Source organism: Penicillium pulvis (assembly GCF_028828015.1).
Source record: "Penicillium pulvis strain IBT 33274 chromosome Unknown contig_1_segment0_segment0, whole genome shotgun sequence".
NCBI classification, from domain to species: Eukaryota; Fungi; Ascomycota; class Eurotiomycetes; order Eurotiales; family Aspergillaceae; genus Penicillium; species Penicillium pulvis.
The window spans coordinates 41647-67591 of record NW_026643074.1 but is presented as its reverse complement, the minus strand read 5'-3'; the positions used below and the strand labels follow the sequence as shown (position 1 = coordinate 67591).

General features: G+C 47.6%; 11 protein-coding genes across 11 annotated transcripts; 3 read left to right on the top strand and 8 right to left on the bottom strand.

Annotated features, from left to right (window-relative positions):
* Positions 1-349: 349 nt before the first annotated feature.
* N7503_002997 (calcium-dependent phosphotriesterase) lies at positions 350-1546 on the bottom strand (the record flags this gene model as incomplete). The annotated part of the gene is made up of 1 exon (XM_057062544.1): positions 350-1546. The coding sequence occupies one exon, from the start codon at positions 1544-1546 to the stop codon at positions 350-352; it is 1197 nt and encodes a 398-aa protein (XP_056923459.1).
* A 414-nt stretch (positions 1547-1960) lies between these two features.
* On the bottom strand, positions 1961-3238 carry N7503_002996 (TauD/TfdA dioxygenase family protein; the record flags this gene model as incomplete). Its single annotated transcript, XM_057062543.1, has 3 exons — positions 1961-2144; positions 2195-2736; positions 2795-3238. The coding sequence occupies 3 exons, from the start codon at positions 3236-3238 to the stop codon at positions 1961-1963; spliced, it is 1170 nt and encodes a 389-aa protein (XP_056923458.1).
* A 619-nt stretch (positions 3239-3857) lies between these two features.
* N7503_002995 (putative FAD dependent oxidoreductase) lies at positions 3858-5541 on the top strand (the record flags this gene model as incomplete). The annotated part of the gene is made up of 5 exons (XM_057062542.1): positions 3858-3991; positions 4046-4171; positions 4224-4497; positions 4547-4693; positions 4744-5541. The coding sequence occupies 5 exons, from the start codon at positions 3858-3860 to the stop codon at positions 5539-5541; spliced, it is 1479 nt and encodes a 492-aa protein (XP_056923457.1).
* A 1893-nt stretch (positions 5542-7434) lies between these two features.
* N7503_002994 (sugar porter family MFS transporter) lies at positions 7435-9134 on the bottom strand (the record flags this gene model as incomplete). The annotated part of the gene is given in 3 exon segments (XM_057062541.1): positions 7435-7965; positions 7976-8948; positions 9040-9134. The coding sequence occupies 3 exon segments, from the start codon at positions 9132-9134 to the stop codon at positions 7435-7437; spliced, it is 1599 nt and encodes a 532-aa protein (XP_056923456.1).
* Positions 9135-11950: 2816 nt separating this feature from the next.
* On the bottom strand, positions 11951-13162 carry N7503_002993 (serine hydrolase domain-containing protein; the record flags this gene model as incomplete). The annotated part of the gene is made up of 1 exon (XM_057062540.1): positions 11951-13162. One exon carries the CDS (start codon positions 13160-13162, stop codon positions 11951-11953), a length of 1212 nt encoding a protein of 403 aa, XP_056923455.1.
* A 729-nt stretch (positions 13163-13891) lies between these two features.
* Positions 13892-15458, bottom strand: N7503_002992 (M20 family metallo-hydrolase; the record flags this gene model as incomplete). The annotated part of the gene is made up of 4 exons (XM_057062539.1): positions 13892-13967; positions 14022-14849; positions 14913-15230; positions 15295-15458. 4 exons carry the CDS (start codon positions 15456-15458, stop codon positions 13892-13894), a joined length of 1386 nt encoding a protein of 461 aa, XP_056923454.1.
* A 1476-nt stretch (positions 15459-16934) lies between these two features.
* On the top strand, positions 16935-17996 carry N7503_002991 (oxidase ustYa family protein; the record flags this gene model as incomplete). The annotated part of the gene is made up of 6 exons (XM_057062538.1): positions 16935-17175; positions 17228-17386; positions 17442-17538; positions 17591-17621; positions 17668-17740; positions 17794-17996. 6 exons carry the CDS (start codon positions 16935-16937, stop codon positions 17994-17996), a joined length of 804 nt encoding a protein of 267 aa, XP_056923453.1.
* Positions 17997-18090: 94 nt separating this feature from the next.
* N7503_002990 (uncharacterized protein) lies at positions 18091-18714 on the bottom strand (the record flags this gene model as incomplete). Its single annotated transcript, XM_057062537.1, has 1 exon — positions 18091-18714. One exon carries the CDS (start codon positions 18712-18714, stop codon positions 18091-18093), a length of 624 nt encoding a protein of 207 aa, XP_056923452.1.
* A 539-nt stretch (positions 18715-19253) lies between these two features.
* N7503_002989 (uncharacterized protein) lies at positions 19254-20058 on the top strand (the record flags this gene model as incomplete). Its single annotated transcript, XM_057062536.1, has 2 exons — positions 19254-19285; positions 19341-20058. 2 exons carry the CDS (start codon positions 19254-19256, stop codon positions 20056-20058), a joined length of 750 nt encoding a protein of 249 aa, XP_056923451.1.
* Positions 20059-21242: 1184 nt separating this feature from the next.
* On the bottom strand, positions 21243-22569 carry N7503_002988 (uncharacterized protein; the record flags this gene model as incomplete). The annotated part of the gene is made up of 4 exons (XM_057062535.1): positions 21243-21353; positions 21407-21707; positions 21772-21912; positions 21980-22569. 4 exons carry the CDS (start codon positions 22567-22569, stop codon positions 21243-21245), a joined length of 1143 nt encoding a protein of 380 aa, XP_056923450.1.
* A 1030-nt stretch (positions 22570-23599) lies between these two features.
* Positions 23600-24827, bottom strand: N7503_002987 (glycosyltransferase family 32 protein; the record flags this gene model as incomplete). Its single annotated transcript, XM_057062534.1, has 4 exons — positions 23600-23875; positions 23927-24286; positions 24343-24498; positions 24549-24827. The coding sequence occupies 4 exons, from the start codon at positions 24825-24827 to the stop codon at positions 23600-23602; spliced, it is 1071 nt and encodes a 356-aa protein (XP_056923449.1).
* Between the last annotated feature and the right edge of the window lie 1118 nt (positions 24828-25945).

Below are 25945 nucleotides of genomic sequence, written 5' to 3'. Positions count from 1 at the left end.
AAAGTTGGCTGCGTGCTTACCTGGCATCTGCCACCGGTGCCCTCTACTGGCAAAACCAAGACGAAGACGTCTCCACAATCGAATCCGAACGATGGACCGGCTGATGCTGATATAGACGGATAGGTATGCATGTATTTTGCTATGAATTGTATACGGCCACCAGCTGCCCTGTAGCTTCTAGCCCTTAGACCAGCAAAGGTTGAATACTTTTAGGTATATTGTTCAAAGAGCCGGTAGCCCTCATAAAATATACAGCGTCTATAAAGCATGGTCTAATTGAAAACCCTTATTTGTATACATAATTTGGCTACCAGAACGAGTGAAGTAGAGAAAAACATTGACGTCCAGTCTACAGACTCCCCATCATGCATATCCCTATAAAGGGTGAAGTGACTCCAGCCAAGAACAATCGATTGGTCTTTGCATCGTGCACGGCTACCGTGGTCGTTGGTAGCCTTTTGCCGTCTCGGTCCTCCACAACCTTGAGAACTGGGAACTCCTTGTTACTTTGCCTCTCCGCTCGCAAGGCCTGCGGTGAGATCTTGAAGACCGCGGCGGGTGAGAAAACGGTGTAGGGGTTCCGCATCGCCTCCCACAAGTATCGGACATTTGGAAATGCAGCGACAAAGATATTACCTTCGGGGTCAAGTGACAAGTTATCGAGTGGGACTTCAAGATCCAGAATACCAGTTTGGATCATCCTCTCGCCATGCAATTGATAAGCAACCACAACACCTGTCCCGGATTGTGAAACCAGAAATTGTCCATTGCCAATGTTGACGATTCCATTAGCCATATTGCAGTTCTCTCGGGTGACGATCTGACATTCCCCAGAGTCCGAATTACAGTAGCTGACACTTCCGCCCCCCACTAGCAATTCCAGGGCCCGATACAGCCCGGATTTGGTGGTATGGTCATTGGTGACTGCAAATCCGACTCCATCCGCATCGACGGCCAGTCCATTTGGGGTCACAATTGCGACACTAACAATGGTTTTCAAATGCTCCAATGTATTTGTTGCTTGGTTCAGATCAAAAATCTCGATGGTCGAATTGGCACCAACCTTGAAAGCGTCCAAGGGCCCCCCAGTCTCAGGCTCCATGGGCGGTCTATGATTGATCAGCCAGAATCGAAGCTGATCTCCAATTCGACGAACATCGAATCCATGTAGATCCAGGCTGTCTTTATATGCGGTCCCGACTTTCAATTGCCGAACTCCGTACAAACCATCCGATCCAGGTTCATCAATATCCATCACCGAAATGTGATCTAGTTGGTCCCTTGCAGAGACATTAAACATGTCTCCACCAGGGCTCCACCCTGTTCGGGTTGCGATCGTTGAGCAAGCTGCATAAAGCTTTCGACTCTGATGGTCTACCCAGATATCTTCGCATCCTTCCAGAAGAGGATGCTCAAAGCGCTCACAATTGTATGGGAAATCTTCAATTGGTTGGATGACGCGTGCAATGGGAAAGAGCAAGAAAATGATCCGATAGATACGTAGTCCATAAGGAATCGCGATCGCCAGTAAAACAACACTCAGCATGTACCTTGACGGAAAATTGAAAATCGACATGCTGATTGTAGTAGGGAATTTTATTTATTTCCTAAGGCTTACGTCCCCCACATGTCTCCGAGTCTTAAATCTTTATCAAAGTGTTGGAAAGGCTCGATCGGCATAACTTCCTGCCGTCGGCTAAGCCTGATCACCGAGTCCCGATCTCAAGACCAATCAGAAGATTTATGGTCTGCTACGTATTTGGCTAAACCTCATGATGATGATAATCTGGATCTTATCGTAGCTTGAGGATCTACTCAGAACAGGCATTGAGATTTAAGATTGAACTTTCGAGTCTTGTCATAACATAGAACACAGAATGTAAGGGTGCTCACAACAACTATAACTATACGAAACCCATAATCAGTTGTATTACAAACATACAGCCTAAGGAAATCTTTACTACAGCTCCAATTTATTCATGCTCGCCAGCTCCTCAATCTCCTCGGGTCCCAATAGGCCTAACGCCTCTCTCCGAGTTGGGGCACTGCTGTTAAAAAGTGGCTTCTCCGCCAAGGAGGTAACTCGAGTACCGTGGCGAGGCTGTGAGCCCTCATAATCCCAACTGGCATTGTGAATGGTGATTCTGTATTGTGAGCACTGAAACAGGGTAGAAACACAGGCAAGGAAACGTACCGATTATCCCAGAGGGCGCTTGCTCGCCGACTCCACTTGAATCGAACCTGAATATCTGGGTTCTTCTCATAGACATCGTTCAGGTATCGCAAAATTACATCGCTCTCAGCCTTATCAAGTCCGACAATTCTGTCGGTCATCGCCCTGTTAACCCAAAGCGCCTTCCATCCTGTTGCAGGATGAATACGGACTAGAGGATGCTCACGCTCCACAAATTTAGGCCCAGCTTCAGGGTTGCTGCGCTCAAGGTAAGGGTGAGCAGATCGGTATATGGCGGTCTTGCTATCAATGAACTTGCGAAATTCGGGAGAGAGCTTCTCGTATGCCGCATATCCGCTTGCCCAGAGCGTATCTCCTCCTACAGTTGGAACGGTGTCATTGTGTAGGTGTGTTACCCCCGCCGGCTGCCTTTCATGAACTAGGTCGCTGTGCCATCTAGATGCGCCACCTGGTCGACGGAAGCTGGCTGGTGTCTCCGTGGCTTGCAATGCGGGCCACATCACGGATACGCCGGGGATGCCGGGGACTTGAGGCACTTGTGGCTGTAAGAGTAGAGTGAGCTTCATAAATCCTCCCAAGGCGGTTTTGCGATTGCCATACATGGATTTCGACTTCCCCAAAATATTCACCCAAGTCTTTTTGTTGCTGGGGAGAGATGTCTTGGTCCCGGAAGAAAACAACGCTCCGTTCGGCGATTAGCAAGGCCAGCTCGTCCTTCTGCTGGTTGGTCAGATCTTTGAGTTGTAGGCCGACAATTTCGGTTCCAATATGTCTTGTGAGGGGAATCACTTCCTTAGCGGCGGACAGGAGTGCCTTCTTTTCGGGATCGGCGCGGCTTCCAGGGTCTACATGTTCGCGGTGATAGTTTCGCACATTGTAAACGTCATCCAGATAGAGTGGACGTGATGGTCGATAGGGATATCCAGCGTCGAGATCAACAACTGACTTTTCCAATCGCTCCCTTGCAGGAGCTGGTAGATTGAGGGTGTCTTTTCTCGGCGGCGCAACGTCTACAATGCGAGGGTCGATGGGGGCGGGTGCCATGATGACAGTTTAAGAAGTTCTTCAAAACTAAAGTACCAAACGATCATTCTGAGTACCTCTGACGATGAGCGATATTTTTGTACTTTTATCCGTTATTTTGGAGGTAGACACATGTCAAGCCCGTCGTGTCAGTTGACACTATGGGCCTCGAGCACATCATTGTCGCAATGCATTACGCCTTCTGTCCACCCCAATTTCAAAGTCCCGTCGTGAACTGTAACATCTTCCCATCCAATCAGGAGTACTTCATACCCCTCATCTATCTCCCGAGGAGATTTATTTTGGTGCCACCTAGAATTGGGCCATGGCAATGATGCTAATGGCGGGGAAAGTCCCTAATGTCATAATTCCGGACAAAATGGTGCGAACTTTTGGATGATTTATAATCTAGTCACTGCCGTTTCATCCGAAAAGCTTTCTCTGTCGCTGGACCTTGAATGTGCGTAATCCAACATATCATAGGAGGGGAGGTAGTATGGTTCATGGTTAGCTTGGATTGCGAAATCTTGAGTCAGAAAATTTTCATAATGGCCAATAGTGGGGATAGGAAGAATGAAGTAGTTCAAATAGTGGTAACCCCACCAAATCTCAATGTTTATCTTTCTCACATCAAAGCATCATGGTCGACAGTTCTATCCAAAGTGTAGCCGTTATCGGAGCCGGTATTTCGGGGGTTGTTAGTGCCGCCTATCTACTGGCAGCCGGAAAAGAGGTAATGGTCTTTGAAAGAAGCCAAGCAGCAGGCGGAGTATGGTAGGAACTCATTTTGATCGGAAAGGCAAAAAATCAAAGCCAACCATTATTTAGGCTCTATGATAAGCGAGTGCCGATTGAAGCCCAATATCCATCAATCAAGCCACTTGATGTGGAGCAGTACGTCAAAGATGGTCGCGAGGGGAAAGAAAGGCAGGATTTACTGCATGCACCACCAGGGTAGAGCAAGTCCAACTTGGCCATTGTACGTTTCATACTGATACTTTTCTAGTCCTTGTTATGAAAATTTGACAAACAACGTATCAACGCCATTGCTGCGCACCAAGCTAAATGCCTGGCCGCAAGGAACTCCGCATTATGTCAAGCATAGCGTCTTGAAAGACTACATTCAAGATACTTCCTATAAATCAGGCGTCTGTGATGTGACCATTTATGGCGCCCTGGTCACCAAGGTATACAAGCAGGAGCAAAAGTGGCATGTTGATTGGACTTTATTGAAGGAAGATTGTGAAACGGGGAGAATGGTTGAAAGTCGCAAGTCGCTGGTAAGTGCTCTGCCTCGAGCTGGAGAACTACTCATTAAAAAAAAAATAGACATTTGACGCCGTTGTTGTTGCATCAGGCCATTACCACACCCCTCTCGTCCCAGATATCCCGGGCCTTTCCCACGCGAAAGAAAGATGGCCAATGAAGATTACTCATTCAAAGTCATTCCGAAACGCCGATGGGTTTGAAGGAAAGGTCAGGAGAACGACACCACTTATTACTCTTAAGTACTGACACTATAGCAGAATGTACTTCTAATAGGAGGTGGGGTTTCTTCAATGGATATTGCTCGAGAGATCAGTCCTGTCTCCCAAGCCATCTATCAAAGTACCCGAGGTGGCGTATTTGACATCCCCGCTGTTGCACTCCCCGAAAATGCCTCAAGAATCGAGGAGGTCACATATTTCGAGATGAACGAGTCCCCATATCACTCCAATGAGCATTTACCGATGATTGTGCACTTGAAGTCTGGTCGAATCCTGCACAATATTGATAGAATTGTCCTCTGCACGGGCTACCAGATGGCCTTCCCATTCCTTCCCCAGTATAACAACAGCTCTGTGCCTGTGACAGAAGCAGACGACTCTACACTTGTCACAGATGGCACACAGATCCATAATTTGCATCGCGACATCTTTTACATCCCCGATCCGACCTTGGTATTCGTGGGCATTCCTTTCTATACTGCTACATTTACGTTATTTGAATTCCAAGCTATCGCCGTCGCGGAGGTTTTCTCAGGAAATGCACAGCTACCGCCAGCCAAGGAGATGAAAAAAGAGTACCTGGAAAGAATTCGCATAAAGGGATATAGGCGAAACTTTCATTCGCTGAAGGGTGAAGAAGACGCTTATGTGAGCCAACTTCTCGATTGGGTGAATGGCGATAGAGCCAAACGAAATTTGATACCGATAGAAGGACATACTGGCTCTTGGATGGAGGCAAAGCAGGAACAAGTCGAGCGATTGAGTCAACTCTTCCAAGGGACCCTGAAGATATACAATCCCGGAATTGGCGCTCAGGGGGTGCAAGTGTCAGCATAGATCTGGTAATCTATCAATTATACAGATTTCTCAGTGATCTGCTCCCGTCGAGCCTTGAGCCATGATGCGGCGTTCAAGTAGCGGAGGAAAGAAATGGCCTCATCACGAGGAGAATACCTGAGACTTGTCTTTATTGACGATCATTTTGATCGCTGGAAAGACTTGTGCACGTAATGGAGATTGCGAAACGTCATTATACATCTGCTTGGGCTCGATCTGGTCAACGGAGCACCTGGAGATATACGCATCAACCTTGGTAGTCAAAATAGATAACAACATACATCAGCCTTCAGACACTTCTTATAGCTCTCACGGCCGCAAATATGCCAAGCAGATACTGATGGTTTTAGAGTTCAAGTCCTAAACCTTGGAACCTCTACGTATTAAAATTCCAAGCAGCTACCTAATTCAGCGATGACTTGACTAACCACCGACCAAGTACTACAAAGCTACGCCCGACTTGAAATTGGTAGTGATTGAGATATTTCTTTTCCTGTTTTCTTCCGAGATGTCTACCGAGTATAATCGGCTAGATCGTCATGGAGTTTGCTGGGCAGATAACATATCACCATCCATCACAAGTCAAATCGTCAATATATTGGAGGGTCTTGTGAAGTCATATTAGCTCACCACTGGCCTTCATTGTGTGAATATGCCTGCTAAAGCACCCCATTCAAGATCAGTATCCCAGACACTTACTTCTTGAATCGTGGGGGGTTTCTCATGGCCAGCTGTTTTACAAGATTTTCACACCATTTTACAACGGTGAGTCTAATTATTAACTTCCTACACTACGATACGATTTGTTTTAAGTATCGTCTAACGCAGCTGGAAATTGCTGGTTGCCACCCGAATGGCCAAATACGATGGCGTTGTTGACTCTCCTATCACCGACTCACGTCAAGCCCCATGCCACCACTTACGCGATATGAAACATGCAACTTGTGCTCCGAAAGCGTCTTCTACCCGATGAAATAGTGGTGGTTGACGAACGAGGGCAAGAATTCCACAAATCAATATATCATCTGGGGATGGCCAGGAGATATTCAAGCATGTCCTCGCCCCCGATGTAGATGATGATGATGAACCGAGAGTGGCCTTATGGATGCGGCACATATGGAGGGACGGATTCACAGAAGCCATGGGGGGTATGGTCTGACGAAGGAATATTGAAAGATTGCTAGAAAGCGGCAACTTTCATGGACACCATTGAAGAGGCGACCACTAGATTTGATTTTCAAGGTACTTTGATATATCTACTCGATGAACTTGGCGGATCTCAGATGGTGAAACAAAAAAGGAAAAAGTGTAAGTTGTTGCACTGCGGACTAGAGGACGTAGGTTTCGTATATGCAGGACTTAATCTCATTAATTGACGACAAGTTGCACACTGTGGATCTGACATTTTGACAAGCGGGGAGTGGGTCTTAGTTGCAACATGTCAAAAACATTGGTCTGATTAATTAGCCAGCCGAAGTTCTGCTTACATACTACAAATCTGTCCACAGCTTTGGCCAATCAGAAGCATCACTTCAATCGTAGTCCTCGAATTACCTGCCACTGAATCCATAAGAGCCCTAAGATATGCAGATTTCAGCCCTTAGCAGTAGATCAAATATTAGTCGTGTCTAACAGCGGCTGATGCTGACATAACAAGACTATGTACTAGTGGTGCCACCGAGGCAAAGTTTGAAAGACATTAACATATGGTCAAACACTAGGATTCCAATCTTATATTGGCTCCAACTGAGGAAGCTGGGAGGGCAACCCGAATATTCTGAGAAAACCGTAACCAGAGGGCTGAATGCGGGCAAAAGCAGTATTATTCCACGCGTAAGTGTATGTGTGAGGTGATCTCAAAGCCTCCCTCGATTCATCCCCAAGAGAAAAGATTCAATCCACCTGGGTCACCGCAGGGCCGCGTTTCTCTCCTGCCGTTTCTGTCTGTAAGTGCGCCAGCTTCTCCGATTGAACTGCACCCTGCTCCAATTGACGAACGTGCTGGAACTGGACACTGGTCTTCCAAGGCCGCATTCCGGGAGTAGTGAACATGGTCTCCACTTCTTCCAAGGTCTTGCCGGCAGTCTCGGGGAAACAGAAATACACATGGATAGTCATTGCAAAACAGAACACTCCAAACACCAGGTATGTCTTCCACTTGATGTTTTCAAATGCTGGTGGCACAAAGTACGACAGTGCAAAGTTAAAAATCCAGTTGGAGGCCGTGGAGAGGGCAACTGCCTTGCCGCGCAGTCGCAACGGGAACAATTCGGGCGGGTAGATCCAGCTGACGGGACCCCAGGTAGGCGCATAACTGGCGACAAACAGATAGGTGCAGGCAATGACTCCCTTGGCCGCTCCAGGTGCGGCAGATAGATCCCAGGACTCCTCCGCAACATTGTTCAGGCCACCCGGCCCCGCGGGCTTTCCATACGACTTCATGATACCCCCATTGGCAAACATGAAGATCATCATCAGAGTCGAGCCCACCAGTAAGGGGGGTGCGACGACCCCAACGGTCGATGAAGAGCAAAGCGAACACGGTCATAACGACATTAATCACGTACTGGATGGAGGAGGCAACCAGGTTGGCGTTTCCCGAGAGGCCAGCCATTCCAAAGACGTAGGTAATGTATAGCATCATCACATTCATACCCGTCAGCTGCGACCAGATCTGAGTGAACATGCCGATATGAGTACGATAGATCATATGGCCCTTGAAGAGCTCCAGGTATGATGCGTCAACGTTCTGACGCTCAAACTCAACCATATCACGGATCTCCTGCAGCTCAGTCAAGACGAAGGGGGCACTCGTGTCACCTTTGGCATGAACCAATGCCAGCACCTCGTGAGCTTCCTCCCAACGATCATGCTTAGCCAGCCAACGCGGACTCTCGGGCAGTAAGAAAAACATAAAGAAGAGGAAGACGGCAGGAACCATCTGAAGACCCCAAGGAAGACGCCAGGCAGCGGGACCGGTTAAGAAGCTGCTGCCATAGGAGATATAGAACATGATCAAGATACCCCAGGTGATGGCCCACTGCTGCGCCCCTACGACCTGGCCACGCTTGCTGGGTTGGGCCAATTCTGCGACATAGACAGGGACCTGGGCACTGAGAATGCCGACCGACAGACCGTTAATAAAACGACCGGCAACGAGTTGGCCAATACTGAAGGATGAGCAGACGATGGCACTTCCAATACACCAAATAATCGAACCGGTCTGGATAGCCCGCTTCCGACCCAAATAATCCGTGACGAATCCCGAGATCAGAGCCCCAACAAACGAGCCACCCGGCATGGCCGCGGAGATACCACCCTGTGTGGAGGCAGTTGGACCACCACAGTCCCCGTCACTATTGCGACCGGTTTGGTTGAAGAAGCATTTGTACTGTTGGGTGCCAAGACTGTGGAAAGTGGTTGACGAGGTCAGTGGATATGATCTTCGACTGTGGAGTACGAAGCTGTTCTGGGTTCTGGGGGCGTCGCACGACTTACATGGCTGACATAGAAGCAATATCAAAACCAAACAGCGCACCGCCAATGACGGCCACTGCCGTGATAACGTAGATATTTCCGACCACGTACCCCATGATGGGTGATGGTGATGTCAAATACAGCGAAGTTACAGAAACAGAAGATGACGAGAGGGAAAAAGGAAAAGGGGAAAAAGAGACAGGGGAAGGAACGTGAAGATATACAAACGACAAATGGCAAAAACGGGGTAGAGACAATGCGGGGAAGTAAGTACCAACTATACAAAGGGTCCAACTCTAACCAATCGAAAGTCATTCGAGCGTATTTAGTGAGCTATCAATTTCCTACTCTAACCTAGCGCATGCAACTTCATCTCATGGTTTCATTCAATCCTACCTAATCAAGCCTCTGGTAGATTTTGTCTTTGGTTCCACGGAATGGCCTTACGCTTTGTTCAAATTCGAAATCGACTTACCTGTGTGCTTTCCACTGGTTATCCCATATATTCTACACACTTCCCCTGTATATTCGAAGCTCCGCACCCGCTCCCGCATTTTACCATGATTGGTTCCGGAGTTGACATCTTGGCATCTGTCCTTTTTCCTCTTTTCTCTCCCCACATTCTGCCAACTACCACGACGACAGGGCTTGGGCCATTTGAGACTCGGGGTTGCCAAGCCGGCGAAATCTGAATTTTGCTTGATTATGCGCTCGGCTCGCTGGCTTCTCGCTTCTGGTTGGAGAAAATGCTGACTCGTCGACTCGGTCCCCGAATCTGTATACGATCGACAAAAAAGAGAGTTTCACCACAACCTGCCCAGCCTCCCGTCTCACTAGTCCCGCGTGGCGTTCGCGTGGTACCACGCAAGCTGGAAGTCACCACGAGACGGGTGTGTTCCCCATAGAGATGGCGTGACCCTATGAAAGGTAGGCGCCGGACGCCACCACTACTTTCCCATGCTTCTATGGCACTGACCTACACCTCATCAATCTACCTCTTCAGGGTCCCCTTTTAGCCCAGGTTGAAAATGACTCACCACATCTGTCGGCCTTTCCCCACAAGGGATATGAATGGGTCAGGGGATCAAAGCATTGCGGTCAGGCGGCCCAGGTCTGACCCAGAGGACCAAAGTGCATAGCGTGAAACAACCAGCAGATTCTTACCGCAAGCCGCTGACGAGAGTGGTGACAACTACTACCACTATATCATTCCCGTACATTTCGAGTGCCACCAATTAGAGCCAAGAGCTTGGTCTGGTCCAGAAACAGATTCGGGTCAGATCGACTTTCTCGGGTCTGAGAGTACAATGCCGAGGCGCCGACGTCTTGGGCCTTCTTGTCCCCTTCTTTGCGGTTTCCCCTTTGGTCGATTTCGACGGAGATCCAGCCTACAAGGCATTTCCCCAATAGACTCAACACTCACCTGCCCCGCTACACATCACTTGCGACAACTTTCGACGGGTGGCGAATCCCAGGGGATCCCTGATTGGAGTGGTGCTGTCTGTGTCACCGGCCCCGGTGACCGGGTGAGAAAAGTGGGTGACTATGTAAGCTGCGGTTCAGGCATCAGATTTGGATCGGAAATTTATCGATTGGTCCGATACGTCACACCCCTGATTCCCTTGGTAGAGGTAGACTTCGGAAGGGGGAAATATGAAGAGCGTACGTCTTTAGACATACACTCTGGGTATCAGTCGTTATATTGAGCTGACATCTTTGTTTATAGCGAAAAAGCCAGGCGTCTCGATAAGGATTCCCCAATATGTATGATTAATTTGATCTGAAGTTATAATGCGGATTGTTCTGGTTGTTTGCCAGTATTTGACATTCTCCAATGCCACTAGTTTAGTAGATCCTTGGGTGGCCGCTTCTATGAGTGTTTCTTTATACATCGCCGATTCTACCTGTGTCAACAATCGACATCTAAGCTATCGATAATTCGTAGTATATTTCAGGACCAGTAGGATGTTCGAGTCAACCGAGCTACATAATTTGCCTATACTCTGCGGCTCCGAAGCTTCCTGTGAGTCAATTATGAGGTTATTGAATTTTCAGAACGTTGACAGATAACTATCATTGGCCTCGCTTAGTTACCGAGAGCCAATCTTGCAAGGATGCTCATGTGCTGGACTGTTTGGTCCTAGCTGAGGTGACATAATTGACGATCATGTCTGGAAATTTGGTACGCGCTGGGATCTTGAATCTGCAATATTGCGTCATATTGCACCAATGGCTCTTGGTTGATATCATCCAGCATCATTGGTCTAGTGGTAGAATTCGTCGTTGCCATCGACGAGGCCCGTGTTCGATTCACGGATGATGCATTTTTTTTGTGTGTTTTTAATTTTATCTTTTATCTCGGTACGATAACCACCTGAAACCTCCACAGCCTTTACCTTGGAATAATGCACACTCATTTCGAGGAAGCAATTATTGCCATTTTGCATATGGAAGGTTTGCTCAAAATCATCCTTTCAGATAGAATAGTCAAACTATTGTTATGTTTGTTCCGCACACAGGGTACTGTGATGCCGATTTTATCATACCCAACTTTGAGCTTCAGAATATTCATTGTAGAAAATAGGCCCATGCGACTTATCGATTTTGGGGTCGACCGAGGACCTCGAATCAGGCGGCTTCACAGCGTAAAACTTGGAAGTATCATCGAGCCGCCTGGGCCTCCGAGTGGGAGAAAGATTCTTCACCACAAAGGCGCCTATGCTTGAATGATTTGGGCGCCAAAACAACTAAGGTTGGAACTGCCTTGGTAAGATCTATGAAAATGCAATAAAGTGGTACCTATGTCGAGATGGATGTCTGGGAGAAATCATCTTTGTTTAGGGGCTCATCATGGGCAATAACACCTGAGTGCATGGCTCAAGTTTTATTTCTGTAAGCACAAATTTCGCAAGAAGTGGATATCTACATATTTCTAGATTTCTTGCTTTTTCCACGCCGCATACTTTCGGTAGATGTCACGACGGAAAGATTGTTTCAACGAGCCTACTAGCTCAACATCAACCGGCAGCGCCGCCTGGACAGCACATAGGCCACAAATATTGTTTTGACGATCAATGAACCAAGCAAATGTCAAACCACCGCCCCAGGTAAGTGTGTGCTCACCGTACCACCCATCAACATTCTCAAGCGTCAGCAAGCCGCCCAGGCCATAGCCCACCTTCATTCCTGGGTCAGTTCCCACACGAAAAAAGGGCCCTCGGGGGCTTGCTAGCGCGCTCTGGTAACTAGCCATTGCTTGGGGATTGAGATGGTTCTGAAACATGTTTTCCACTGTGGCGGGCTTGAGAAGCTTGCCATCATTGGCCAGCAAAGATTGTAGAACCTTCACGTAGTCGGCACCTGGCAAGAAATAGCCATGTCCACCGAAGTCACCGTTGGTACGCTTGTTCATGTCACCGCCACCACCGAGCACTGCACGACCAAGGGCGTCAGGGTCATCAGGATTTAGATCAACCAAACGGGCTCGAAGGTCCTCGCGTGTGACCGGATAGAACTGGCCATCGGTGATCCCTAAAGGCTTAAACATCTTCTGCTGCATGCGTTCTCCCAGCGTATAGCCTGTCACCCGCTCTACCACACGACCGGCCCAATCAAGTCCGGGGCCATACATCCAGCCATCGCCGGGCTGAAAAACGAGTGGATAATTGAATAGCTCTTCAACCGTTCGACGGTCGGTTCCATTACCAGCGAATCGTTCACGCCACCTGGCGACATTTGGATTCAGAAAATGATAAGGAAGGCCTGAGCTATGTGCGAGCAGCATTTCCAGAGTGATCGGCCGAGTCGCAGATTCTAGCAAAGGTGTTTCACCGTCTTCAGCAAAGCCAGTCAGGACCTGCTTGGCGGCGAGCTCGGGTGCGATAGAAGATAGGTCATCATTGAGAGCCAAAAGCCCCTCGTCGACGCATTGAAGTGTCGCGATGGTGGCAAGCAATTTGGTGGCCGACGCTAGAAAAAGGACATCGTCAAGTTTTTGCGGTCGCGTCTCGCCCGATAAAAGAGTACGCTTGCCGAGCGCCTTGTTGAAGACATAAGAACCCTCGGAGTTGGTTGCACATAAGACAGCTCCGTGGATTTTGCCGGCATTGATAGCAGCGTGAAGGCTAGTCTCAATATCGTCCATAATGGAGAGAAGATGGTCAAATGACTCAAGTTGGTACTCTGTTCCGTTGGGTATAAGCTGGATGTGAGAGCTTTTGGATGTTCAGGAAGCGCTTTCTTATAAACAAGGAAAGGCTCGGAATTATCGCGGTTTGCTTGGATTTTGGAATAGTGAAAATGTGATTCCAGGCGTCTCCGTTCTATGCTGCCGGTTTATTAGCTTATGGCTATTTAAACTTCACGGCGTTAAGGAAGGATCGACCGAGCGCTACGTACGTGGCACGTTAGGCCAATTAGAAGCGCCAAATAAGATTACCCTGGATCGCGACATTAATATCTTTTAACAACTTATTTCCCATTGAATGACGCGGTGACTCTGGTCAATCTGTGATTAAATTGGCCAAGGGAATTATTGTACTAGATGAGAGCTTGTGTCCCCCTCGTCTCAAGGACATGAAGGCGCCTGTTGGTAATAGAGGTTGTACATCCCTCCAAGTTACAAACCTAATGAGAGCAACTTGGACACCGAAAATCGACAGGTAATGCCGCCTTGCTATAAATTTGACATGTTAAGTCGACAGCCTATCTTCTTCTATTCTGAGGGGTTGAATTTCCCTCTCAAGCAGCAAATATTTCTACTCACTTGAGGATTCGACAAGTCTCACTCTTCTGTAGTTGGTGTGTAGGATCGACGTACAACTCTCCATTTTACTTGATGCTTTACTTAACAGTATTCAAGAAAATCTGAATCCTAAGGGTTCTCACTCTTCGTCCGGAACTGATCGTAATGCACCACGGCTTCAAGGAGGGCCTGGGCACCCAGGGCACTATTGTCATATATTAATATCAGGATACATGTTCGAAGTATCATGAGGTCTTACCAATCTTGGGGGCTGCAATACTCAGTCGGGTGGTGGCTGACGCCCTCTCGGCATGGCACGAAGATCATAGCCGATGGGCAGTGCTTGCTAGTATACACGGTATCATGACCGGCGCCACTGGTCATGAGCATAATTTTTTCTGGACCAACGAGGTGGTCTGCTGCCGCCTGGACAGATGCAACACAGTTCTGGTCGAACTTGACGGCTGGGGAGTCTGTATCCAATGTCCAGTCAAAGGAAACGCCCTTGCCATCCTGAGAAGCGATAGTAGCAAAGGTCTCGAAAATCTCCTCTTGCACAGCAGACACAACGCTGTCATTCGGGTGTCGGATGTCAAGGGTAAAAGTCACATTTGTGGCGAGAGTGTTGGTCGATGCATTCGATGGCACTCTAAAGATTCCCGTCGAGACTAGCGCGTTGTGACGGGAGGCAATCTCGTTTGACGCGGCAATCATCTTAGAGGCCGCGAGTACAGGATCCTTGCGGGTACTGAGCGGCGTCGTTCCGGTGTGAGCATCTTTTCCATGAACAATTATGGTGAACCATCTGTATCCCTGAGCTCCTTGGACAACGCCGATCGATCGACCTGTCTCCTCAAGGATGGGACCCTGCTCAATGTGAAGTTCAAAGTGAGCACCAAGAGGATATCCAAATTGTTCATCGCTCGAGCAGGGAATATCGCCTAGATATCCATGCCTCTCAAGCTCAGACCGGAGGGTCACGTGTGGGTTGTGAATATCGCGCAAGTCCCAAGCCTTCTCGATTGGAATGGCGCCAGCCCAAACACCTGAAGAACACATGGACGAAGGAAACCGAGCACCCTCCTCGCTAAAATTGGAATCGATTTAGTCAAAAGAGAAAGTCAACAATAACAAAGCAAGGAAATCATACTTAGTCCAGTTCACAATACCAACATCGTAATTAGTCTCGAACCCACTTTCTTTCATTGTCCGTAGCACCTCCAACGCAGCTATCACTCCTAGAATGCCATCATACCGACCACCCCGAGGCTGAGTGTCGAGATGGCTACCCATCGCAATCATCGGTGCAGGCGACTTCAGTGAGCCTGGCTGCCGTGCGAACATGTTACCCATTTGATCGACAGAAAGTGTACATCCCAGCTTTTTGACTTCGGCAGCAAACCACGAGCGGACACGGGCATCTTCATCCGTGAGTGTAAGACGAGCCATACCAGTCTCCGTTGGCTGTCTGCAATCGGGTTAGGGATTAGTCTTCTATATACCGCGAGAGCGAAAAAAGGGATGATACACACTCGCCATAGCGATGGGCTGCTCCCCATTCACAAGTCTTGTGCAATGTCTCCCATAATCGATCGGGGTTAATCCTGAGTCCCGAGGGCGCTTGGCGGCGAGTGACAGTAGAAAATCCCCTGGCGCTTAAGCGGAGGGTGTGAGTCACGCTCCTTGTTGCGTGCATACTGCAAGCTAAGCTTGATATCGAATTTGAGAAAATTCCAGCAAGAGAGGGCCACTGCTGGCTGCTCGACATATATAAGTCATAATTCTAGCTTCCATTAAAAAGCGGAAAATTTATTCTCATGGTTCCAGGATGGGTGAGGTGCTCGGCGCCTTCTATGAACACTGTGGGGACAAAGACAGATCCAATTAGCGGTTGGCTTAGCAAACTACGTGGTAAGCACCGCCTTCCGGCAACATTGCCAAGCACGCCAAGCCCACTTTGCCCACTTGATGCCTGAAGGGTCAGGAGTCAACTTTCAAGTCATCACGGTGTCGGCGCTTTCCACGTGGACGATGGATTAAAATGAGCAGTAGGCCAAGCGATTTCAGGTTTGTAAAGAAGATAAATTCAAAGAATTGCTCAAATTGAAATAAATGGGGTGCTCTCCCAACATGAAAGCGGTTCATTCTATTCCAACTCTGGCTACTCTGGTTTACCGCCTCCTCCGACGTTCGTTTCATGAAACCAATCAACCTCCGCCTGATGAGAATTCATCTAGCCAAGCTTGGACGAAGGGCCTTTGGCGTTTGAAGTGCTACGAGAAGTCAGATGGACGTTGGCATTGGGGCATTTCTTGACATCCTACCTAATCATTCAATAGAGGCAGTATCTTCTTCAATGACAGGAGGAAGAGGAAGGTCATTGAAATTTGCGGGGGTGGGAGCTGCAATAACTCCCATGACAAAAGCCGCAAGGGCGAGGAATGAGATGTTGAGCTTCATTGGATGAGGTGATAGATAGAAAACTTGTTTGAGATGGCTTTTGGAAAGATAATCTTGGAATCTTGACAGATATATATATACCTACCAGGCACCTGACCAAGGCGATCCCTGTCCTACATTCCTATCTATGAACGAGTAACTAATTAGAGCACGATGCGCAAACTTTGGAGACTTGCGTGTATTGCATAGATAGGAAGCAAGAAATGCACGATTGTGCGGGAAAAGACCCCGAGGATAGATGTTGATAAGGAAAACTAGTCGACGCCCCTGTTAGCGCTGAAATGAGGTAACATCGTTCCCTCGGCCTTGACGCTCGGCCATAATTAGTAGATTAAAATTAATTCCGGTGCCAGGGAACTAGTCCTAACTAAGTATAATGTAAATTAGCTTTGCAGATTTGAGTTGCAGATCAAGCTTAGCTTGTACCCCGCCCAATCTACCAAAAGATGCTAGCAATGCATTTCAAACATTAGCGAGAAGTAAAATACAGGAAAAGAGTCATAAGACCACTGCAGGGGAATGAGTACGGAGTCCGCACTCAGAATGGCGCAGACTGAGGGGCATATGTTGGCAATCTTGGAATTACCATGTCGAGATTATAGACTCATGTAAGGTCTAAGATAGCTTGAAACCGACCCCAGAGAAACTCTCAAGTGCAAAGTGCTCACTTTTGAGTGATTGGGAAGATAACTAGAAAGAATATCCGCCCACCATGTTTCCGTTCACGTACACAAAGCCTAAGTACGACAAGCTCACTAGTGATGCCGATTCCGAGCGGAACGATGTCCTCTTGGATGCGAGCCCTCAGGACTTTCCACGATTTTGGCGATTTGGAGTGACATTTACCCTAGTGGTCTCAAACTTCTTTTCAGCTTTACTTATCATTGCGATATTGATCCGTCATGAGGACCACGCGGAAAAGGGGTTCGAGATGGGTTATCATTCTGACTTCGGTATGCTTATAGAGGATATATATGGGTAGTGGGTGGATCTGACTATTCTAAGGACCGGCGCGAGAGCATATTGAGCTTCAACAGGTCATATTCACAGGATCCTCATCATTTACTTATGCGGGTGTTGAATTCCAGCACCACCCACCTAAGGTCCGATATGTTGGCGAGCCAAGCCCAGAGATTGACAAGGCCTGGGAGGATTTGACCTCCGGTATATAACTAAACTTGCAAGCCAACGATCGAGTTACTAAAATTTTCAATAATAGGGGGCATCTTTCTAGCAACCGAGGAGGAAATCAACTCTCAGTGGCCGGGTGAATATAGTGAGTTGTGGGACAAAGATAAAGGGGGTTATATGATCAGGTTGGTGAGCTGGATCAGTGCTTTGAATCAATCTGATAATTCTGGCGTTTAGTCTTGATGTTTATCGGACACTGGACTGTCTGGTGGGTTTCGATTCTCTTTCAGTCTGTTTCAATCTGACAAGTATAGAACTTGTTACGCCGCGCTTTGTCTCAAGAATACTACAGTCACACCGATGAAGAAGACACCAAATCAAAAGCCAGTGAGTTATGACTCTGGCCAGATACATTCTTACATGAGAAATGACATACCTAGATCACTGCATCGAGAGAATCCGCCAATCTATTATGTGTGCAGCCGACCTGACACCAAGTCCTTCGCGATATAATCCAGGCTTAGGCCATAACTACATCGATGAAGACTACTCCCACACCTGTCGAAACTTTGATCGTTTGGACCGCTGGGCAAAAGAGAGGGCTATGGGACGATTAGCTGTCAAGCCTGTAGGGAATGAGTGAGATGTCACAAATGAACTATTTGCAACGAATTAGATTCTATTCTCCCAAATGCTTCATTGACCGGATATGACTATGTACTACATCAATATTGAGATCACAGTCTCCACGGCATAGCCACACACCCCGGGAATTGCAAGCGTGCCATGGCATGGTGGTCACTCCCCGGACTGAAAGTTTGATCGATCGTGCCCTTGACAAATTGAGCAATTTGCTTGCCACAGTGTGTCGCGTGATGCACGTCAGCTGATTTGCCATCAATCAGCAGCCAACGCTTATCGGTGGCCATGGCAAGCTTGCGCATTGCGTAAAGACAATGTTCGTGGTGATAGGTGTGCGTATATGCGATCGGCATGTTGCCTGCCGACAGTTCCTCAATCTCGACATCGCTCATTGGCTGCGTAAGATTGACATCCGTATACCAGGTGCGATCTTTGAAGGGCCTGTACTCGTCTAATGGCTCTGGGTGAAAACACTCGCCAGGGATCCACGCGTATAGCATCGAGTCAAAGTGGCAGTTACGGGCCCTCGCTTCCCTGGGCGAGAGACCGCAATCAGTCCAGGAGGTGAGTTGGCCCGGCAGAGCAGGTGTTTGATGGTGGTCATGTGCGCTCGAAAAGAAGTAGCCAGTCAGAAAGATAGCTTGGGCGAGACATGTCAGAGCCAAAATGAGCTCCCATCTGGTCTTCTTGCGAGGATAATCCTGCAAGGCTTTCTCCATGATGTCCGGGCTTTATTTAATGGCGAAGTGTTGAGTCGGCTGAGATGATCACAAAGGAGGTACAGATTATGGATCCGAAATGAATTAATCGTAGCAGGTTGCGCAGATGAGTAGTCGCCTAGCGTTGCGTGAATGATACCTTATCTTTCAGAATTTGGTAAGATACCTAGATCATGCATGTTGATTCACATACATGATTATAGATGAGTCGCCACCGAACAGCCCACTTCGTTGCTCTAGTTGCGTGATGAGGCATGCATGAATGTAGCTCGGAGCAATCTTGATGCGGGGTGTCATGAAGATAGTCTAGTCCATCGACTCGGTTAAACTGAAGTGGAGAATAGCAGTGTTACCATAGCATCAGCTATGCACTAGACTAGTGACTAGCTCTACTGATTTATTAATTAAAACATCACAGAAAAAGATGCCAAGTAAGCTGAGGGCTAGAACAAACATCGCTAGCATTTGAATCGAGTAATCGGTTTTTCATCTTTCTAAGCATCCGCTCTCCTGATTGACAAATTGAACGCACCAACGAGATGAGGACGACCAACGACTCTCTGATAACAGAGTAAGACTTGATATCAAATACAAACCATCTCATTCACCTTACTGACACTTGATAGCTCGCTCGAGCGAAGACAATCTTCGGAGGCGCTATTGAGCGAAAAGGCAGACGAGCACGATCTTGAAAAAAACTCACTTCAGAAAAATGCCCTCCGCCTTTGTTCTACGGGGCCTCTAGTGAAGTTTCATCGACCACTCTACTTGCTCTACCAGACTGCTCTAATTGGGCTTGCCCTGTTCGGAGTAGTCGGTTTCATCTTCCCGCGCGCTTCGTCTTTGCAACAACCGTGGCAGCGAAAAGACACTTTCGGGGTTTCCTACGATGACGACGGAGCAGTGCACTTTAAAGTGCATCCATGCGACTGCGGAAACTCCGTGGCCGAGGCACTGAGTAACGGATGCATCTATGATGAGTTATCAGCAGCCTGGCTTCCAGAACGCTGCCGTGATGATGAGCTCACAGCCGAGTTCGCGAGATTGGGTGACGGGCCGGACGGGCGTTGGATGTACTGGGCAGATAAAAGCCGGACAGTGAATCTCACTGTCCACGAGGCATCCCTTTATTCTGACCTACAGCCCAAGCCATATTACATGAGTCGGGAGTGGCACGTGAAGCACTGTTTATACTTGTGGCTGAAAGAACACCGTTTCAAAATCAACGGGAAGTATTTTGATCCGCGAGCAGATTCAGATGAGCACATCTTTCACTGTATGATGGTTTTGACGTCGACAAACACACACAGCTTTACCTCCGCCGGGGCATCTCTAGTCGGATGAAGCTTGTGTCTACTTTCTAGGGAGTTGATTTTCGCAGTTGATAGAGAACAAGATCGTTAATTTAGTCAAGACCATAAAGATACAGCAAAACCTAGGTAATTCACTAATATAACAAAGCGACCCCATTGCCTCTCTCGTGACTGGTCTTGGGTTTAGATGTATTATGAACAAAAGCTCGTATTGCTCGCCAGTCCCTAGAATGATATCTACTAAAAGCTGATCGCGCCATTAATAGCACTAGTTCGGGGTTCCACGAATTGCGGGTGGCGTAGTAGAGCAAGTGCTTATCACCGACGGAGCCCCGGGCTTTCGGGAAGTGAGGGGAACCTTCGTTTGACACGCGTCCCTGAGCCCGAAAATAGCGGAGAAGCTGGTTAGGGTGATTTATTGGTAGGCCGTCAATACAAGCTTGGGAGAATGTTTTAGCGAATAACGAGTGTGCCCCCCGCCGCTACCATAATCAGTCTAAGATGAATTCTGCGAAAGTCGAAATGTCTCCTCACTCATATACTACACAGGCTGACGCGCTAAGTTGAGCAACAGAGAAGGAAATATTCTATATTAATTCGATCATGAAGAGAAACTATGCTCAAGAGGAGTATTACGATGCTGATTGTCAATGGCTAACCATCCAGGAATACTAGGGATATAGTTGTTTAACACCCAATTGACTTGGTATTATGGAGAGCATGCCAGAGAGTGGGATTTCCGGACAAAAAAATGTGTAAGCTAGAGAAATGATTGAAGATAGAAATCATATAACATAACATATCTCAACTATCGATAGGCGTTTGACATTTGAATGTCCATTTTTTGTATCAATTGTGAAACATAGAATCGATTTTTCACATGCTTGAAGTCCATCAGATGTTGCCTGACTTCGTACATAGTTCATTGCACATTTAGAGAAAGATTGAAGTACAAAAACCCCTCTCTTTTCGTTGCAACGCATACCAATATCATTTTTTATCAACCTGTCTTGTAATTAAAGATGATATGGTTGTATCTGTGCTTCTTAAACAATATTACCCGGTCGGAAAGGCTTTTAAGAAAGATCAGACGAAAGGTGGCGTGGTAGACCTTACAAGTTGATAGTCAAACAGCTCATGCGTACCAATAGTAGGGATCATCTATATTCAAATCCAATCGAGTTACGCCTGACCGCCCATTTAGTATATCCTAATCTATCTGCGCTGCTCAGCTACCCTTGCCTCTTGCTGTAGGGCAGCATTGCTTTGATCAAGAGTTTGCTCCCAGTGAGCCACTGCGTTTGCGGAAGCTTCCCGAACGATGAGCTGCCACAGATGTGAGTTTTAATTCGTAAACCGCGGATACCCATCAGACTCACCCATTTCAATCCTCCTTCCAAGGCATCAAGGTTCTTGGTTTTGCCCCTTCCTTTTGAGAGCTCCTTTTGCACTTTTTGCATTTTCTTTTGATCGCCTCGACTGGCGATACCCCGCCCCAGCATGGCAATAGGGTCACTACGACCTCTCTGTTCCAATGGTGACAACACTCGAGAGAGAGGTGCAACCAAGTCACCATATTGTGCGCGTCTCTCCTCTGGCGATACACTATGTAGAGATTGAGGTCGTGCAGTTGATGAACAAAGACCGAGCACTTCGTCGACATCTTTCGTCTTTCCAATACTATAGTATACGATGTGATGTTAGAAGACTAGATATGATTTCTCTTAAAGGGATTCGTAATTACCATATCTCCAGACCACTAGGTAGGAACAAATCAAGATTGGCCTTTGAAAGGTGCTTGGCGACCATAGAAGCGTGACCAGCTGCTGCGCCGATTCCGATACCGATTTGTCCGACTGTGAGAGCGACTGAAGCGGCACCAGGTCTGTTGAGATATGTATTAGTCAAAACACAAGATATGTAGCGTAACTTAGCTAGGTTTCGTGACTTACATAAACCAGCCAGCAATGTTTGCTCCCTTCTGGAAAATTTGATTCTCGGGATTGGGAATGATGGCGACGTTAATGGCATCAACCAGTCGAATAAATTCGCCTTCAGAGATCCCATATCGCACCAGATCATTTGAATATCCCCGAAGGAAAGGTTGGCCATCTCCATAAGAAAGCTGGGGCAGCGCGATTGGGCGAAATTTGGCGTCCCTAGGACACCTCATGTCTGTGACAGCGCGACGCTTATAATATTGTTGTCCATCACAAGGTTGGCCATCGTAAGACTGTCCTTGGTACCATTCTCGAGGGCCGCTTTCATATGCAGGAGGCTCATAACGGGGTGGTAGCACCGGGGCTCGATCTTGATCACCAATGTACCTCTGCTGTCTTATCATTCCTCTCTGCATATCATCTGGTGAGTACGGTCTCCTCTCATCCTGATATCGGGCGTCAGAAACCAATTTCTGGCGAGAGGACGGTGACAGCGATGTGCGGTTGATTTTGTTCGCAAAGGGCAACTTAGGCCCGTTGAAGCCATTGTTCACTTGGTCGGAACCAAGACCTGCACCGATGAGATCACGAATCAGTCCCATGATATATATTTGGAGATGAAAAGCGACTTCCAAGGATATACGGGATGTGTTTTTATTGTTGTTCAAATGCTAGATCGGAATGAAACCTGGAAGACCGGCCTTACGGCTATTTATATGTGCAAGTCCACGAAACGGTTGCTACTTCTGTTCTGCTTTTTCGTCGGCTCAGCCACATGTGCACGAACATCAGTTGAGGGCTCAAGATGAACCATGTCTGGCAGGTATTTCGGGCGGGAACTTGCAGGGTGGACCAAACCTTAATACAACCCAATCGTTGTGACGATCGACTAAGCCGTAAATACTTCCTGATTTGTTCCCGCACGAAACAATTTCCTAATTAGAACATCCGACGCTTAATGTGTCTAGCGCCCGCGGAATATGCGGGAAACTTGAATTCCAAGGTTGTAAGAATTTCCTGGATCAAGGAATGAGTTTGCCTACCGCATTTTCTTTGTTCTGTTGTATCTCGGAAATAAAATCATGTGGAAGTCTTTCCCCTCCTCTCTCACAGCAGATTCGACACTATCAGTGTTTAGCATCGAGTTCCGTGTTAACAGCCCCCTCATTGTGTCCGTCGGCCAGGCCCCAGACTCGTACGCGAGCTGCAAGTTTACTCAAACCCTCAATAGCACTATAGTTGCAATAATACCAGTGCCGGATTGATTAGGATTCATGTTTTTTCATTGCGTTTGCAAACGCTTTTACGGCATTTCAAATGCCCAGGGTCCAGTGCCAATCGGGAGCTGGCCCTGTGAGCACGATAAGAAGCACGACCCAAGAAAACCGGACCTAACCTGGACCCAACCTGAGTCACAGAAATTGCAAACATGAACGGTGCAAAATAATACAGATTACAGACATTAGGTGAAAGTAACCCAAGATACCATATGTGGCCTGGAGGAGGATAAAGCTATATATACCGCTTCCACAAAGCAAGAAAACTATACTATACACTAAATGCTGTTAGATACACTTGAATCGTGTCCCACGCCGCATGGATATATATAGTCTTAGTAAAATCGCATACACTTCAGTCATCATGGTGACCGAGTTCATAAAAGGTCTTGGAGGTCTCGTCTCCCTCAAAGCTTACGCTGCGTAGTAGTGTCGGAATCATGCGACCGGCGCGTCTCGAGGGCGAGGATAACAAGCGAAAGGGGCTGATGACTGAATGTACCTTGGAATAGCGGTAGCGATACTGAGCATCTAAAAGCATAATTCGACTATAAGTCCAGAAGAGGCAGAAGCTGACGGCGACGGTGAGGAGGATACCGCAGAAGGTAATGAACATCCAGTGTTGACCCATCTTTGCTTGTTAGTGGTAGTTAAACGGTCCGGGGCTTCGGAACATACTAACCCAGAAAATGAAACGCGCGTCCTCACCATGCCAGCTACTTCCAGTGTGGTGGGTGAAGAAACTCCAAGAGTGCTTCTTGTACTCATCCTGCATAAGAATGCGGACACGGTTCATTTCGGACGGGCCATCCTGCATATATTCTTTCCAGATGACGGATAGAAACAGCGGCCCGGTAGAGTACATCACGGTAATATAGGGGAGGAGCCAGCGGTGGTCGTACTGCTGCAGCAATCTGATCACACGCAGAAGAAAGGGGTGTTGGGGCACCGAGCCCATTGCATCGTTAGAGATACCAGTGGGTACAGTGCGACGCACCCATGCGGGGTAAGTGAGCAGGGGGTCTAAGCGACGATTGCAGCCCTAGTGAGAGTTAGACTATTCGTAATAAAAGTGAATGTTGCTAAGTGAAGATATACGTCGTCTAAATCGATATAAGTTCCACCATAGTGTGCCAGAACGAAATAACGGATCGAGTCTGCGCGCTGGATGGGGTATTTATAGCCATCAAAAGTCTCGAGGAACCAAGGATATTCAGCGGCGATAAAGTCGCGCGACTTTTCATCCGTCCATAGCTAGAACAATTGTCAGTACGGATGCAGGTCGAGTCGCACGAAGGTCGTACAATATATTCGTAGTCTGGGTGCAGCTCAATGCAGCTCTGCTGGGCATCAACCCAGACCTCTGGAATGGTTTCGCTTTTGTAGGTCTGGTGAATAATCTTAGGGATTATTTGGGGGAGATGTTCGATCAGGGTGGAGTTCGGCAAGGGTAATTCGGCGCGGTGAATCGCGTCGGCGGCGGCATTTTCAAAGAGTAGCGACAGCAGCGTCGAGACCTTATGAATCAGGAGGAAGAGAATGAGAAAGTCGATTAAGAGAAAAATCAAAAGACCGCGCCTCATGATGGTGTTCAGGTGGTTATGGGTGGTGGAGTCGGGAGATAGATGTGACAGTCAACTGGTCCGAAAGCCCGTATTCGTCAAATCGCTTTGGTGAACTAGTATCACTGGGGCTCCGGGGCCTAAGGTATCACAGTCGCGTCAAGAGCGATTGGTCATTTTTAGTGTTGGGACATAGAGTCAAAGGAGGCAAATATATTAGAGCCTAAGCTCGAGCGCAAGAGAGAAAACGGAGATATTGAATAAACAAGGAGTGATCAATTGGATAATAAAATGATTTCACAGGGGCAAAAATGGAAAGTAGATCGAAGGCAAGTAAGAATGAGGAATGCCATGAAGTCAATTAATTGGACTAAATGCTCGCTGGACGTTCGCTGGATGTTCGCTAGATGTTCGCTGGATGTTCGCTGGATGCTACGCCGGCCGCTCCAAGGAATGCGCTGATCTGTCCCAGTTCCCAGTATGTATTGCGATGGGGTGTAGCTAAAGAGGCGACAATAGATTTCAGGTATGGAAAAGAGAAGCCGAGAGCATACATGTACATGTAACGGTCCAGTGGCCAAGGGATACTTGCCGCTATATCCGAATGAGTATTGGAGCAAAATCAGCTATATTTTCTTATCTTGCTGCCTATTTATCATCCAAGTTGCCACTTACTTTATGGTATCGACAGCTCAGGATTTATTAATCAAGGGAAAGTGAGTTTCTGCCAGGGTGAACACATAGTTGTCGTCGGCGACAGCAGTTTGCATTCTTGATTCTGCCTTCACCATGCATAATGCCATGCGCATCGCACTGATAGTCGCATTAACGGTTTTTTTCTCATTATATCTTTTAAACAATCATCTTCAAGACCTTGGGGAATTATATCGTGTGCGCACGTACGTGCGAGGCTGGCTGCACGGGCATCGACCGGTTCTCTTCTAAAGGAAAAGAATATTCTTTATCATCAAACCTGAAGAGTCATCTGGAATCCGAAATATGTACGGGGAAAGTTCCTTGGTAAGGTTCTACCCATTAGTGCATGGTAGAAATTGTCCTACTGACCTGATGTTACGAAGAGGTGATCACGGTTTTCTATCTACACTACTGAACTATCATGAGATCGGTTCGCCAATGCG